General features: G+C 46.2%; 1 protein-coding gene across 2 annotated transcripts in view; it reads left to right on the forward strand.

Annotated features, from left to right (window-relative positions):
* atrn (attractin) overlaps nt 1-16,647 on the forward strand; it is a 165,328-nt gene that overhangs the window by 62,677 nt on the left and 86,004 nt on the right. For both annotated transcript variants that reach the window (XM_036516519.1, XM_036516520.1), the window contains exons 8-12: nt 260-503; nt 6,100-6,283; nt 7,630-7,784; nt 14,555-14,639; nt 16,262-16,482. In XM_036516519.1, the coding sequence (XP_036372412.1) occupies nt 260-503; nt 6,100-6,283; nt 7,630-7,784; nt 14,555-14,639; nt 16,262-16,482 (889 nt within the window). The remainder of the gene's footprint in view (nt 1-259; nt 504-6,099; nt 6,284-7,629; nt 7,785-14,554; nt 14,640-16,261; nt 16,483-16,647) is intronic.

The following is a 16,647-nucleotide window of genomic DNA, read 5'->3' on the forward strand; positions in this document are numbered from 1 at the left end:
CCTCAGCCAGTGGGAAACAGCATTGCACTTTATGGGAGCACACTTTCTGTGGAAGGTTTTGCCAGATTGTTGTGCCTGTCTGTCACCAAATTAACCAGACTGAATGCTTCTGTGGGCTGTTGGCTGGGAAGGCAGAGATATAGCAAATATCAGCCCATACATGGTTTTTGTTTTTGTGGTATGTCAGTGCTCTCAGAGGTCTGACTGTGTTGATTAATTAACACAACTGATTAATTGATTGATTAACCCCCTGCCCCAGGGCAAGATCTACATGTATGGAGGCAAGATTGACTCGACGGGCAATGTCACCAGCCAGCTGTGGGTATTCCACCTGCGCAACCAGTCCTGGGTTCTGGCAAGCCCACGGGCCAAGGAGCAGTACGCAGTGGTGGGCCACTCGGCCCACATTGTGCAGTTGGCGCGGGACACGTGGGTCATGCTGGTCATCTTTGGCCACTGTCCGCTCTATGGCTACATCAGCAAGGTGCAGGAGTACAACATCGGTGAGTTGGACGGGTAACCACGGCAACCGGCAGAGGGCCACACTGTACTATACCACTATACCCACTCTACAGACATTTACTCTGTCCGCTGCACTGACACTGATCCAAATCAAGGTTTGGTTTGCGGCAATATGGTCACACAGTCATACTCCTGAAAAGCTAAGTGAACTGAAGCTGTGGCTGACATTTTCTTGGTTTTTCAGATCACCTGTAGATGCATCCTCTTTTGTTTCATTTTGGTTAACATTTTTGCCGTGTACACACGGCACTTGTAGATACAAGTGCCGTGTATCTACAAGCCTGACATTCCAGTTTAAAGTAGCAAGTGTGTTTATTTTACCAGGAACAGTGTACAATTACAAACATTCATGACATGTTACACGATATACTCAGATTAGCCACGGGCAACTGTTCACTGGCAGTCTCATTCAGGGATCCTGGCACCTGAGGACAGCATAGCTAAAACTATCAGGAGTCCCTGTGTGCCAGAGTTACCATATTAATCTTATTAACTAGCATCTTTAAACATTTGTCTGTGACATGAGCCAGAAATAAACGGAACTCCTTCTGCATCAAGCAGTTTTGTTTTTATAAACTAAACCTGGCGATTAGTCTCATACAAATGAGGCAATACATTTAATGTCATTACACATGCCACAGTATGAAATTTTGTTGCCAATTTGGGCGTGGTGACTTGGAAAATTGTCATGGCTGTCATCATGTCACTAAATACAGCCTTTGTCATGTTCTTTCTCTTCCACCGATAAGTGTTCATACTGGAACGTGCTGATTGAGCATGTTAGGTCTGATGGCTTGTTCCTCGTTTTCATGGAGTATAACGTTAAATTCAATTCAAACAAGCTTTGTTGGCATGATCACACAAATACACAGTATTGCCAAAGCAATTTTCACATAAATATGCAAACAAAATTACAATTAACCGAAGCAGACACATGTACAGAACCACACAGATGCTTCCAGCCTATTGTCTCTCAGGCTGTGGCGCTCCGATATGTACCATGCTGCTTAAGGTGCAGTGTTTTCCTCTCCCAGTTTGTAGTCCTATTTCTATTGCTTAATTGTGGGGAGGTGTAATTCAAAGTCCTCTGATTGTTTGCAAGTTATTACAGTGTTTTTACCTCACGTGTCTCATAATGACCACATTGCCTTTCCTCTTTAGGTTCCCATGACTGTCTGTGTCTACCTTTTACAGTTGGTAGGGTGTGGTCACAGCCTGTACTTGGTCAGGATGTCTCTCTGCTTTGTATCTCTGACAGTGAAGAGATACTCTGCTTGTGTGTATAACTTTTCAGGTGTCTGCGAGAGCGGGTTGTGCTTGTTACGCTTATACTCGGCCTTGGCTACCTGGCCAGGGTGGTGTTTATAGACCAGGGGTGGAGCGGAACCATTTAATGGCCCCGTTGAGCCCTATCAGCAACCTTACAGAGCAGAGACCTGCATTCAGAAGGGAGGGAATTAAAAACTCCGAGCACATCATGCAAGAAGTACCACCATGGCAGCGACCATGTCCCATTGTGTTTACCATACTGCGTGGTGATATTATTAGCCACAGCAGTAATGAGGATCAGGTAAAACCACACGCTAAATCCCTCCTGTTTAATCCTCTCTAAACGATCCCAGGAGGAGGCCCTGGGTATGCCTGAGACTCAGGTGGCCTTGCACGTGTGTGGAGAAAGGCCTGCAGAGGATCATCAGCACCCTGTGGGGTCGAGCATGAGGAGGAGGCCGTCACGGTTGTAGCCAGTGCTTGGACTGGTGTTCCACGAGCGCCGTTACCGCATTCGACAGGCTGACGGCTAACGGCAGGCTGTAAGCTAGCCCGCTTTGTGTAGAGCAGCCTAACCTGAAGGCTAGTGGAGCTGTCTCAGGAGGAGTGCGTGCGAAATTAGAAGGCTGTTAGCAGCCGTCCCCATCCTCGTGATCGTTCATTAGGGCCTAATTAACTGTCCGCTGCTTCCTCCTGTGGCAAGCCTGAGCAAGCGAGCCCGAGAGACAGGCACATCGATCTGTGTGCCGAGGGCGTGCTGACGCTGTCGGCTGCTGCCCTGCCTCCGATCAGCGGTCAGCACCAGCTGCTCAGGCCTGCTATAGATTTACCGCAGTGGGAAGCTAAATGCTGCACTGGGCCTGTACGTAATCGCCCCGCTGTGTCCTCTTAGCGATGTTATTGTGACGTGTGTTCACTGCCCTACCCATGATGGCCGCTTAAACAGTCACATTGGTGCAGACCGAGGCATTATGGGTGAAGGAGCATACCCTGCGTATTAGAATGGTCACGTGTTCCTCTCTGTCCAGGGTGACTGCCATAGTCTGGCATGCAGTTAGCCATGACATTCAGATAATGAGAGCAGCTCTAATTCTTTAGCCCATGCCCACACTGCATGGCCCCAGGGCAAAGTGGGGACTCCTCTCTCTCGCACCAACCACCCCATGAGACCAGACTTATAGTTAAATGCTCTGCACCGTAGTGTTATCTGCCACATACAAGGTGTCTGAGCTCCCCTAACCTCTCCCCAGTCCTATAGGACTGCCGCGGAGAGTCTGTACTCTTAGGGCAAAAAGCCTTTAATGGGTCACAGCAGTGCATCTCACACAGAACACACCAATACACAGCAGTCACACTGCCGGCTTTCAAAGTCTAGTCCAGGTTCACAGTGTGATAGCTGCTTAGCAGAGTTTTTGTCCAGACTTGCATACTTTACATGCTTTAGTTTTTACATTATCCGTGCGCATGGCTGGATATTTACTGCAGAGACCCCACTGGCACCCTGTGGGATAGGTGCCCTGCTGCTTAGCGCTATGCCATACTGCAGTAGGTAACAGGAGTCCCATCGGCAGACCTTTAAACATGCAACAATGGCGGTAATCTCACCCACCCTGCTCTTTCTGCCATCTTTCACTGATTTCAGAAGGAGGGAACCCCAGACCTCAAACCGTTACCTAAATCAGGTCATTGAGCAGATTCACTCATCCAGGATTAACACACAGCCTTCAGCTTTTATATGATCAAGAGGCATATACTTTATGAGAAAACCGTGAGGGATCATTATTATTATTACTATAAATGTATTAATCTGGAGGAGATTTTTCTTTCCCTTGCAATGCACAATGTATGCCATTCATGTATACAGATTAATGTCAAAAAACATCATTTCCCACACAAATTAGCTCACAAAATGTGCCAAACGTCTGTGGTTGCCTAATGGTGTAATCTGAGATGTTGCTGCACAGCAGGTATGGTTGATGCCCCCATTTATCATAGTAAAAAAATAAGACTCCCTTCACTTGCATGGGTAGAATGTGAATAAGGCCCATCTGAGCAAGGCCAGCAGGGAGACGGTGGTATCATAGTGCCCCCTGGTGTCCACTCTGGGCTCAGCTTGGATGGTGAAGTCCAGTGCTGCATTTCAGTTCAGTGGAGACTGAACCAGGGCCTAAAGCATTCAGGTCTGTGGAATGAAGTGCACCTCTTGCCGTTCCTAAACCTGCTTGCCAGGGGACTGCACAGGAAGGTTTGCTGCTTTACCCAGATGGTCTTCCTGAAACCACAGTCTATCCTGACTGCAAGACATTTGCTCAGTGTGTTCATTACCCCCCACCCCTACCTTACATGGACGAATCACATTGTTGTGAATTACAGAATCAGCGAATGAGACTTTGGTGTAGGTTAGAGGTAGACACAGAGGAGAGTGAATCTGGGGTTCAGGGAGAGGTTGAAGCTTTTCTGTAGATATTTAATCATTGCTTGCCTTTAAGTTTTCATTTTCTAGGACAGTCCCTCCAGACTCAGTGTTTAGCTTGAAATCCTATAAGTAAGTATATCAATTTGACCTGTGCTTCTGTGTAAGGTATCAAATGACCACAGGCTATATCATGCTATTATACTACCGTAGCTATCTGGGGACTTTTCAGCAATGTAAGTGAAGCTAGCTGGGTTTGCAGGCTGTTTTTTCCAACTCATAGAAATCTGTTCTCTCAATAAAAAGAAACCCAATGAAAAAATGTGTTGTGATTGGTGTAAAATCAATACCCCGTTGATTGTTAGTGGTCGTAAGTAGCTGGTAGGGGTGTCCCATGCTGTGAAGCCAGCAATAGCGTTTGATTGGACATGCTGTGGACAGAACCCAGAGCTTGGATCTGATGCTGCCAGACAGCAGACATACAGCGATTCCTCATGGCTGTCACACCTGGCAAGGGGACCCCGCCAGGCCAAACTCCCCATCACCCCCCCCCCCCCAACCCCAATGCTGACACATTGCTTTTGTTTTAATGTTCAAAATCTCATTTTATATATACTGCATCTGAAACCAAGTGATTTTACACGCCAAAAGTGAAATAACATCCTGCTTAACAGATCTCTTTAAACCGCTACCTTACAACCATCACCTTCGATTCCCAATAAATGATGATGCATACCAAAAAGGCAGTAGTGGAAAATGTTATTATGTGATATTAAATATCATGAAATACAGGAAAGATGTCTTCTTGGATACATTTTCATCCAGCGTAATGACAGACAAGGTTGAAAATTTTTCATTGTTATGAAACTTTTCCCATCATCACGCTGTTAGACCATCGTTTCACTCATACCTAATAAAGTATCACCAGTCAGCTTCATACATATCCTCTAAAGTCCTCTAAATTGACTTGCTCCACAATGAGTATTTCAGTTAGATTATGTCCATAAAGTCATTGATTTTTGCAATGAGTACCGTGAGCAGACTGCAGCTCTGAAATACATAAAATAATAAGTAAACAATAAGTGAATTAAAGAGTCATGGATTTTTAGATTTTTAACGTACAAAATTACTTTTGGACATCAATACCTGAGAACTAATAGGACATGAAAAAGAAATGCTCATGATTTGTGAAGTCTGGATTTTGCCTGTCAAAATGCCAGATGGATTTATTTTCCATCAAAACTTGGCAAAATTTGTTAAATGGCAGGTAATTGTTGGGCAACAGAAACCATAGATTATAAAATTTGTTACAAAACCATCTTCACTGAAACAAACTAGCACAATTTGGCGGGGCAGACCTGAGGCTAATTCACTGTTTGTGATGTTGTGTTTTATTTGGGTTAGTTCATTTCCCTGTTACCGCCTAAGAGAGCTCTACATGTAACCCTGGATATAATAAATTGACACATTTTGTGCATCTGAGACGTGCTCTTCCTTTAATATTGCCTAAATGTGCTTTGCTATACTCAGCACCCTGGGAACCATTGTAATAGGTTCTGCTAGTTTATTGAATACAAAATCCCAGAATTCGGGAAATGTATGGGATTATTGGAACCATTATGGAAATGACTATTTGCGTGTTTGATTTGCATGTCATTTCGGCAAGCTCTGTTAATTAACTGTATTCCTTGTGCTGCTGATGGGCTGTGAGGCAAGTCAAGTGTACGCGTCACACTGGTAACTGGCCATGAGGTGGGTTAAGCCCTTTCCTCTGTGTCGTTTGATTGGTCACGTGGTGGGTTGACTGCACTCATCACATCGTCGACTGGTCCCGCTGAGGGCGGGAGCCGAACGCTGACCCTCACCCCGGCCTCCTCCTTTCCTCCCCGCTGCAGCCACTAACACCTGGTGCATCGTGAAGACCAATGGTGCACTAGTGCAGGGTGGGTACGGCCACAGCAGCGTGTACGACGCCAAGACCCACGCCATCTACATCCATGGTGGCTACAAGGCCTTCAGCGCCAACAAGTACGGGTTGGCCGATGACCTCTACAAGTATGAGGTGGACACCAGGATGTGGTAAGTGGACAGCTGAAAACCCCTCTGGGAGAATTAGGTGCCTGCATGGCTGTGTTGCAGGTAGGGTTCAGTGTGTGTTTGAACATATTGGAGTCTGAGTGGATTCTGTCTGCGCACTTAGAGGCCCAAAGGTTGTCCTTGTTCATTAGTACTGAAATTAGTACTAAATTACAGCTGGCGCTCTTGCTTCTGTTGGAAAATCTTTTCAGGTATCCTCTTAGGTATCTGCTGTTCTTACCTGAACCTGAACATACCGAAGGTTATAATTGCAAGCAGGTGAAATAACAAGTTTGACTGTGATGGAATCAGGAGCTGCCAGTAACAGAGGTAGAGGTGGTGCTGGGAATGGAGGTTCCTCCATCAGTGTCCCTCCTTCTGCCTGCTCTACCCTTGCTGGTTTCCTCACGCAACCCCCATAAGTCAAACCCTGTGCAGCTGTGACAAAAGAAATCCCAAGGTTACCATGCAGCATTTGTGACTGAAGATGGATCTGTGAGACACAGTGTAGGATTCTTCAGTCCCCAAGTTCAGCTGTGGAAAAAGAAGAAATCCTGTTGGATTTAATTCAAAACTGTGCAAAATGCACTATGCAACTGTTAGATGGAATATTAATATAATGATTTGAGTTATCATTGAAGGTAGGCAGTTTATCATTGTTAAGCTCAGGTATTGAGGTTGGTGAGTTGCTGTAAGAAAGATCTGCAGTGGGTGCATAATTTCATATCTGTACACATCGAAAGGAAAGCCCTCATTGGGAGGAGTGTTGTTGCATATGGCAGTTTTCCATAGTAACATTAACAGATGTTAGTGGAATTTGCTTGGATATATGTCAGACTTCAATATTTGTCAAGGACACATTGTAGCAGATAATTCATCAGGCCTGTCTGGCTTAATCAAATATACCCAATTACACAGCTGAGGTCCAATTCAGAGCAAGCTAAATCGATACCCGGGGTGTCAGTTATGGTCAGTTGTCAGTGAGTGAATTGGAGCTGGAACTGTTTGTGCATGTTTAGAATTGATTAGACTTTAAGTGAAAAGAATGGAGGAATTTACGTGAGTTCAAATTTGCAGGGGGAGCCAGACTATCAGAGATTGATGCTCCTCATCCTGATGTGCTCAGTGCTTACTTGATATTTTGGTGCCTCATCTAACAAAAGGTTGAGCTGATGTTTAGGTCGCTGATTTTGAGATGATGTTTAGGTAGCTGAGGTTGATCTGATGCTAGGGCAGCTAAGGTTGACGTGATGTTTAGTTAGCTGAGTTTGAGCTGATGTTGATGGTACCAGCAGATTCTGATCTGATATATGTGCCTTGGATGTGATGTTTCTGTTGCCCCTATCCAGGACCATCCTGAAGGACAGCGGCTTTTTCCGCTACCTGCACACGGCAGTCATTGTGAGTGGCACCATGCTAGTGTTTGGGGGGAACACGCACAACGACACCTCTATGAGCCACGGCGCCAAGTGCTTCTCCTCCGACTTTATGGCCTACGACCTGGGTGAGTCCCGTCCCGTTGTTCTGACTCAGGCAAGTTCTGCTCCCTTAACTTTACCTAGCTAAGTCCCGTTTCCTAAACCCGACCCGGCCAAGTCCCACCCCTTAACTCACCGAAGGTGAATCCTGCCCCTTAACTCAATGTGGGTGAGTCCCGACTCATCAGCTCAACCTGGGCAACGCAAGTCCGGTCAAAGTCTGGTCTCCTTAACTTGACCTCGGCAGGTCCCTACTCCTTAATGTGAAATCCAGTGAGCAATAAAAGTCTATTGTCAAACTGAGAACCCAAACGAAATTTGTGACATTTTTGCGGCAGCTATGGGTACTGTGTGTCTTTATTGCACACTAATGATTTGTACCTTCAGCTCCACATCAGTGTATGCAGTGTCTGTCTGAGAGAGCCTCCCCGTGCAAATGTCTCACCGTTAGGTGTTTGACTCATCATTCAGGAGCACCCAGTCATAAATGCTTTAATGCCTGCCTGACGCCCCCGCCATCTGGCTGATGTGAGGATAATGCACGCTCAGATCAGCATCTTCGCAGAGGAATGGCACATGCACGCACAGTGTGAGATAGGCCCCCACAAACCCCTTCAGGGTGCCTTTTGCAGTGCCTGCTTACCTGTCAGAGTATTGCTGACTCCCATCCTCTCTGCATGAGGCCAGCATTAAACTGACTTTCATGGAGTTACGTCTGGTCTTATGACCAAAGCCATATCGCTGGGGCAATATTAAACACACTTTTTATGTTTCATAAACCATAATATGAACACTATCTAAATCATTTTGCTGAATTATGACGTCAAATAACACAAAACCATGTGAGTAAGGCTCAGACCTTCTCCCTGTTACTGCTGGTGATCCTCTTCAAAGTTGGAGTGAAGTCCATCTTTGTGTGTATGTATGTGTGTGAGTGTCTGTACATGTGTATACATGTGTGCTTGTGTGTGATTTGTGTGCCTCTGTATGGCGTCTTGGCTTTAGGCTGTATGTATCATAGAGAGAAGTAGGTCTTACTGTCAGGGCGGTTGTCATTGGTGATCTCAGTGTTTGGCTGGTTCCCATGTTCAGTGCATCTCCCTCAGGTATTGGTATTCTGTGAACATCCTTCACCTGTGTATGTGGGGTTTTCAGGAACAAGATTCTCTGGGTGAGCCCCCACTGCTGGGAAATGTGTGTCAGATTTCCTCTTTAGGACCATGATCCTCATAGACAGAGTCCAGCAAAGTCCCATTACAGAGTAATGGGTAAGTTTCATTCTGTGGTATGGGTGAGAGGGCTCTGTTCTCCAGGGTACACCATGTTTAGCTGCATGGTCACACAACATAAAAATGCTGTGAGAATACTGGCAAAGCGGCCAACCTGTGTTCAGGAAGATCATGTAAAGAAGTGTCTCTTTCAATCTCTTAAAATATACTATCCTTTTTTACCAGTTGGTTGGCAAGAAGCTACCTTACAGATTGGTTGTTTTCAGAGATGGTATATTTTTGTTTGTTTTAAAAGATGCTGCCCATGATTTTGATTGGCTTACAAGATGCTGCCCCTCATTTGGAATGGTTTACAAGATGCCTGTAAATTGAGAGGACATGTTTCTGAGCTGTCTATATTTCCTTCACCTCCTCATCAGAAACAAACTGTAAAAAGGTGATGGCTTGAGTGTAATTAAACTCAGGGAGTGGAGCTGCTTGGCCGTGCTTGTTCGAGGCTGACGCCTTCATTAGCGGCCCTGACAGCTGTCTGCTCTGCCTTTCCTCTCTTCTACTGCTGTTCCTCTTCAGTGATTGTGGGTGGGGGAGAGGGGTGGTGGTGCATCATTGGCTGGTTTCCCTTTTCCTGAAAAATGGCTAATTACGGAGAGAGGGGCCCTCTCATCATGAGCCGTCTGTCTGGAGAGGCAGATGAGGAACGCACTCCCCCTTCCCCCCACTTCAACTGCAGTAGAAATGAAAAAAATTGGACTCTAATTATGTGCTTGTCCTATGAAGACGTGCCTTGGCCAGTGGGCTAATTGACCCTGCTTAATAATGTCGGCTCGATTAAGTGAGCACATCGCCCCTCCTTTCATATTCTGGCATCGGGTGGACATGCATTGGCCTGACCAACAGGGGGCAGCATTGACACGCGGATATTGCATGTGTGGCCGGCAAGAGGCAGAGTTGTGTAACAGCTCCTGTACGCTCACAGCATTGCAGCCCATGCAAAGCAAGGTGGATGACGCCCCTGCGTTCTGCATGCCAGACTGATCCGGGCCCCTTGTGCTTCTGAAAGGAGGTGTTTCTCTGTTTTTTTGGCTTCTCCCCTTTCTGAGAGCTACAGGACTCACTCACTGGCATTATTCCATTTTATCACATTATTTATCCACACCGATGGCTGTGTTATAATTCTTGCCTCACACTTTTTTCAGATTCTTAGTTTGAGAACACCTTGTGTTGCAGTGGGAGTGTTTATGGAAAGGCTTTGCTGACTGTGGCATGTGACAACAATGTGGGAGATTGATGTACCTAGACAGTGTTACATTACATTATTGTCATTTAGCAGTGGCTCTTATCTAGAGTGACTTACTTAGGTTACAATTCTTCAATGTTAATTCAATGTTATCCATTTATACAGCTGGATATTTACTAAGGCAATTTTGGGTTAAGTTCTTTGGCTAAGGGTACAGCAGCAGTACCGCAGCGAGGAATCGAATCAGCAACCTTTTGGTTACAAGCCCTGCTCTTTACCACTATGCTACACTCTGCCCTTATGATCTGCCAAAATACATAATGTGTCAAGTGTAAAGATAAGCATTTTACGCCTCCCTGCATAACAGAACCTATATGCAGATGATGGCACCAATGTTATTAATATTGTACTTGGCAGTATAACAGAGGTGCTGTGGGAATTATGTTTATATGATTAATGGTTTGCAATGGTGCCTGTCCCAGATGAGCTGCTGACTGACTGCCCTTATATCTGGCAGCCATGGGTAGGCCTGTTTGTGTAGGGGGAATGAGTACAAGGGTGGGTACATGTACTCATTGTACCCACCCACATGACAAGGAGGCTTCACTCAAACTGCACTGTGTCCAGCATGTTCACCCCTAGCTCTTTATTCTCTTTATTCTGATTCATGCAATCACCCCTGACACCAACACAATCACCCCTGACTCCAACACAATTACCTCTGACCCTCACACAATCCCCCCTGACTCTCACACAATCACCCTGACTACAACACAGTCACCCCTGACTACAGCACAGTTTGCCTGTCTTCTCTTTGTCATCTCTCACTTTGTTCAGTTGTTCCAGTAAGCCTTCAGTTTTTCCAGTAAGCAGAAGTGACACTATGAAATGAGGTGTGCTGCACCTGAGACAGGGTAAATTTTCTGGTAATAATTTGTCCCACAGAGAACTGCCAGGGTGAAGCCATGCTTATTTTTGCTTTAGGTGTTACTCCAGACTTCCTGAAATGGCAGCCTTGCAGAAACAGATCTGCATCGCTCTGGAGCAACCTGCAAAACTGTCAACTGAGGTGGCGGCTGTGTGTGCGGGGGAAAGGGAGAATGATTTTCACAGTGTTACTATGTGTGAATTTGGCGGCCACTCTTATCCAGAGTGACATAAAAGTCCACGGTGGTGATACAAATTGTACAAGTAGCAAGAGAACTAAGGGTGCAGGTATGGAAGAGCAGGTAACACATCAGTGATAAAGCTAAGTACAGGTGTGAATGCACCCAAAACCCCCAAATTATGAGAGTCTTAATGTTCAGCAAGCAATAGAAATAATTCAAATACGAATAAAGTTAATAAAGATTGCAGTCACAGTCAAAGTTTGTGATTCATCACTGTCAGGTCAGCAAGATTTGTGTATGTGTATAAAGCTTAGTATCGTGTCTTTTCGATGAAGTTACACCTTGGCTTTACTGACAGTGATTAATCTTTTCTGAAGCAAGGCTCTATTTGTGGCACTGTCATGCAAAATAAGCTGAAAACACATTATTATACTAACGAAAACACAAAGTTCAAGTATCCCTATGATTCTAAAGACCTGCCTTAAATTAACTCTGTACCGATTTTCAAAATTAAATACACATACATGACATTTTTTTTCTTTCATTTAAAATAAAAGCGTCACTTTGACGCACTCCCACGGTAATCTGCCAGTTAACTTTGCCGCAGTTCTAGTGTTAAATAGGCTATTGGTGTCTGGGGCACCGTGAGCCCGGTGGCTATATGAAACCGTGAGATGTAGAACATAGGCTATTTGAAAGGTAAACAAACAGCTAATGACCCAAACGCAAATATTCATGTTGGCCAAGTGCGTGTATACACTGTCTGCTTTTTTTATTTTTTATTTTTTGAAAAAGTGGTGGCTAGACTGGACAACAATGGTCAGACTTCGGTTCAGCACAGTGACTGATGTTATCATCATTATCATCATTATTATTTTGTCAACCTTTTTGTTTGGCGAATATTAAGAAATGATTAAATCATAAATCCTCTTTAAGAATATGATTTTAACTTTAGAGGACAAAACCCAGAACCGGCTTCCTAGCATGTAATCCATCTCTTTGTCATGATTGGTCATTTGGTACGTGTACGTATTTATTTGCATATAGAGCAGGGAAGTGAGATCTGATCACAAGTGGTCACTCGAGACACATGTGGAGATGCATTCTAATGCCAGGTGTGAACTGACGTACTTAGAGCTGTCCACTTGTGATCGGATCACCCAAAATGCATGTTAATGCCAGGTGTGAACAGGGCCTAAGACACAGTGAGAAGATAAGCTAACAGCTAATAAGACAAGCGTAGCTTTCACTTATTGTTGACGGCACCACAGTAACCTCCTCCACATCGCTGAAGAGCCTGGGTGTCACCCTCGACAACAGGCTGGACTTCAACAACTACATCTCGCAGACAACACACTCCTGTCGATTCCTCCTCTTCAACATCAGGAGGATTTGTCCTTTTTTGACAACCTACTCCACCCAGCTGCTTGTCCAGGCCACCGTGTTCTCCCGCCTGGACTACTGCAATGCCCTCCTTGCAGGCCTCCCAGCCTGCACCTTTCAGCTGCTGCAGCTCATCCAAAACGCAACTTCTAGGCTGATCTACAATCTCCCTAAGTTCTCCCGCATCACCCCATTACCCCATTACCAGCCAGGATCCGCTTCAAAACCTTGACTCTCACCTTTTCTGCTGCAAAAAAGACTGCCTCTACCTACCTCCAGGACCTCATCCTACCCTACGCACTCGCTCGACAACTTCGCTCGGCTACATCCAGACGCCCCGCTCCTCCCACCAACAGAACGAAAGGCCCACACTCCTTGCAACGTCGTTTTTCCATCATTGCCCCCCAGTGGTGGAATGAACTCCTCACCCCCCTGAGAACATCTCCTTCACTCCAACACTTCAGACGTGGGCTGAAGACACACCTCTTTAGACTCTACCTGGACTGACACCCTTGCCATTTAACCTTGTAAATCTATGATTCTTGGCTGTACTTGTAGCATTATCTCTGACCTTGTATTTGTGGCATGTTTAGGTATTATAGCGGCACTTTATTGTCCCAGTGATTGTATTCGATATATGTAACCTTAGATCAGATTAGTTCTGTTTTGCTACACCTTCATTGTGCTCATCTTCAGCACTATCTGCATTGTATGACCTGTACACATCCTGCACTTGTGCCTGTTTGCCCACTATATGCACTTTTGTACGTCGCTTTGGATAAAAGCGCCTGCTAAATGAATAAATGTAAATGTAAATGTAAAGTGTAGCATAAAGTGCTGAAACAGAATATACGGACAACTTGTCTTATTCTAACAGCATAGAAATTGCCAACAAAGAACCATACTGGTAGATCAACTACAGGAGTAACACAAGAGCAAGCACAGCAGCTGTTCTAACTCCAGTCACCCAAGCGTACACACTGTCCTTAATGCTAATTTATAACACTGTGTCAGACTTCACTCCAAGTAAGATGTGCTTAGGTGTCAGGAGTTTGGCATAGGATGTTTCTTTTGAACATTCTACTTTATTAATGGGAACCGTGGTGTTATTTGAATAGGTGGGTTTGGAGTGGGTGTTGGTATGTAATGAGCACTTCTGCATTTGCGGTAGTTGCAGGTAGCTAATAGTACCACAAGGGGGCCAGAGAGGAAAGGAAGGGCTTTGAGGATTTGTGGCTGTGTTGGGTAGGAATCACTACATGACTGGAGGTTGTGAGGCACACACAGCTTGTACTGCTATGATAGGGGTTATGCTGTGGTGTGGTAGGGAGATGTCATACTGTGGTGTGGTGGGGAGATGTTAGTGGTGTGATGGGGTGATGTTATGCTGTGGTGTGGTGTGGTGATGTTAGTGGTGTGGTGTGGTAGGGTGATGTCATGCTGTGGTGTGGTGGGGTGATGTAAGTGGTGTGTGGGGTGATGTTGTGCTGTGGTGTGGTGGGGAGATGTTATGTTGTAGTGGGGTGATGTTAGTGGTGTGGTGTGGTAGGGTGATGTTATGCTGTGGTGGGCTGGGGTGATGTAAGTGGTGTGGTGGGGTGATGTGCTGTGGTGTGGTGGGGAGATGTTATGTTGTGGTGGGGTGATGTTAGTGGTGTGGTGTGGTAGGGTGATGTTATGCTGTGGTGTGGTGTAGTGATGTTAGTGGTGTGGTAGGGTGATGTTGGTGGTGTGGTGGGGTGATGTTATGCTGTGTAGGCTAAGGCTGTCGATGATGAGGATTTATTGGGGTTTGTACAGCACAGTGACCTCTGTCCCTCTGCCCTCTCTACCCACAGCCTGCGATGAGTGGTCAGTCCTGCCCAGACCAGACCTCCACCATGATGTCAACCGCTTTGGACACTCAGCTGTCTACAGCAATGGGTACGGCCACCGCCTGACAGAGCAGGGGAACACAATCTGCGGTCAGCATGTCAAGTGCATTCACAAATAATTGCATACATATAGTGGTATCCGAGGAAGGCAAATCACTGATTTATCATACAGTGACTGATTCATGCATACCTTCTGGGACATCACTGGTAACATGATTCATCGTAAAGTCAGTGGTTTATACATACCATCTGGGAGATCATTGAAAACCTGATTTATTATACAGCAGTGGATTCATGTATACCTTCTGGGAGATTATTGAAAATGTGATTTATCATACAGTGATTTTTTTCATGTATACCATGTGGGAGATCATTGGAAACACAGTGTGTGATGTATTCTTTTTTGGGTCTTCCTGCTTTTTTGCAGTCAGAGAGGAAGCTGGAAGTGAGTCTCTTCCACTTTTGTCCCCAGGACCCAGTCATAACTTTCTAGCTTCAGTGGTCGTCAGTTGTGAACGACACGTTTGGTGTGCGATCTGTGTTGCCTCGTCCTGCCCTCTTAAACAGAAGTAGGAGGTCAGACTTTAAACGGGTCTCAGCGGTCTGAGGGTTGCTAAAGAGGGGGTGGCCTCTCTTAAACAGAGAACCGTGACATCACTTCCTGCTGTGAACCACATGGCAAGCACAGGGGGAGAATCTCGCCAGAACCTTCTTCTTTTTTCTCCTCTGTTTTGACATCTAGTAATTGAACTGGGCGCCTTATTAAAAACATGAGAGCTTGTATGTTATTCTGTCTTACTGAAAATTTCATTGGCAAAACTAGTGATGTGAATCGATTTCTTTCTGAGGCCCTGCTCAAGGTGCGTAGCATAGCGTGCTTCGATGTAAGGCTTCCCGAGTGCAGCTGCTTTAGGTTCAGTATGGCCTCGCCTGGTTGATGTGGCAACAGCAAAGATGTGAAATAAGTGGATGAAACTTGCTAGAGTTATGGGCTAGGGATGCTTGCCTCCATGTAGTCACGTCGGCTATCCCACAGTCCTCTGCGGCACCCCTGCTGGTGTTTGACCTGTATGAGGCCTGCATCGCGCCCGACCTCTCTTGTCTCATCCTCTCCTGTTCGCCCAGACCTCAGTGGACAGCCCAACAGGACCACTGGTTCTTGGACCAGGGGAACGTTAGGAGAAAGGAACCGGTGATAACTGGGACAGTAAGCTGGGCCTGTGCCCATGAGCTGGGTCTGAGAAGGAGGGCTGGAAAGGGGTGTTTGAAGTCAGTGGGGTGTAATCCTTCGGTTTTGATCAGAGAGGCGCGAGTCAGGAGTCAGGGATTGCACAGCACGCATGTTTGGCGAGAGAGCTCCCTCTGTGCTTTGGTGTTTCCCGGTTGCTTTAGCAAGGGCACTGCTGTGCAGGATTAGACAGCTCTGAGGGCAGGGACAGTGTCCGGGTATACACGCTGTGCTTCAGAGGAGCCTGCTAATGCTCCATCAGTCAGCCACATCTCAGTCTCTCTCCCTTTCTGTCTCTTTTTCTCTCGCTCCCACTCTACATTCATTCTATTTTTCTCTTGCCTTTCCTCACTTTCCTGATCGCTCTTTCTCTTTGTCTCTCTGCCCCTTTCCCACCTTCCCTATCTCTCTCACCCTCCCCCCCGTCCCCCTGTCTCTCCCAGTGTGATGTATGTGTTTGGAGGCTTTAACAGCCTGCTGCTGAGCGACGTGCTGATGTTCACTCCGGCAAGCTGCTCAGCCTTCTCCAGCGAAGCGTTGTGTGACTCCATCTGGCCAGGCATCCGCTGCCTCTGGAACAGCAGCCAGGGGGCGTGTCTGCCCTGGGAGGTGGCCACCCCCCAGGAGGAACAGGTGGTGCTAGCCTCCTGCCCCCCCAAAGCATGTAGGTACCCCTGCCGACCTCAGTCTCACTCACCTGTTTTCCTCTGGGACAGTCCCTGTGCCTCTCACTTGGCTCTACCCCATGGCTCATCAGCCAAGCTGGCATGCAGAGCTGTCCCACACCAAACTCCATGCTGCTGCCAACTTTCTGGTGGCCAAGAAGAGC

Source organism: Megalops cyprinoides, chromosome 22 (genome assembly GCF_013368585.1).
Source record: "Megalops cyprinoides isolate fMegCyp1 chromosome 22, fMegCyp1.pri, whole genome shotgun sequence".
Taxonomy (NCBI): domain Eukaryota; kingdom Metazoa; phylum Chordata; class Actinopteri; order Elopiformes; family Megalopidae; genus Megalops; species Megalops cyprinoides.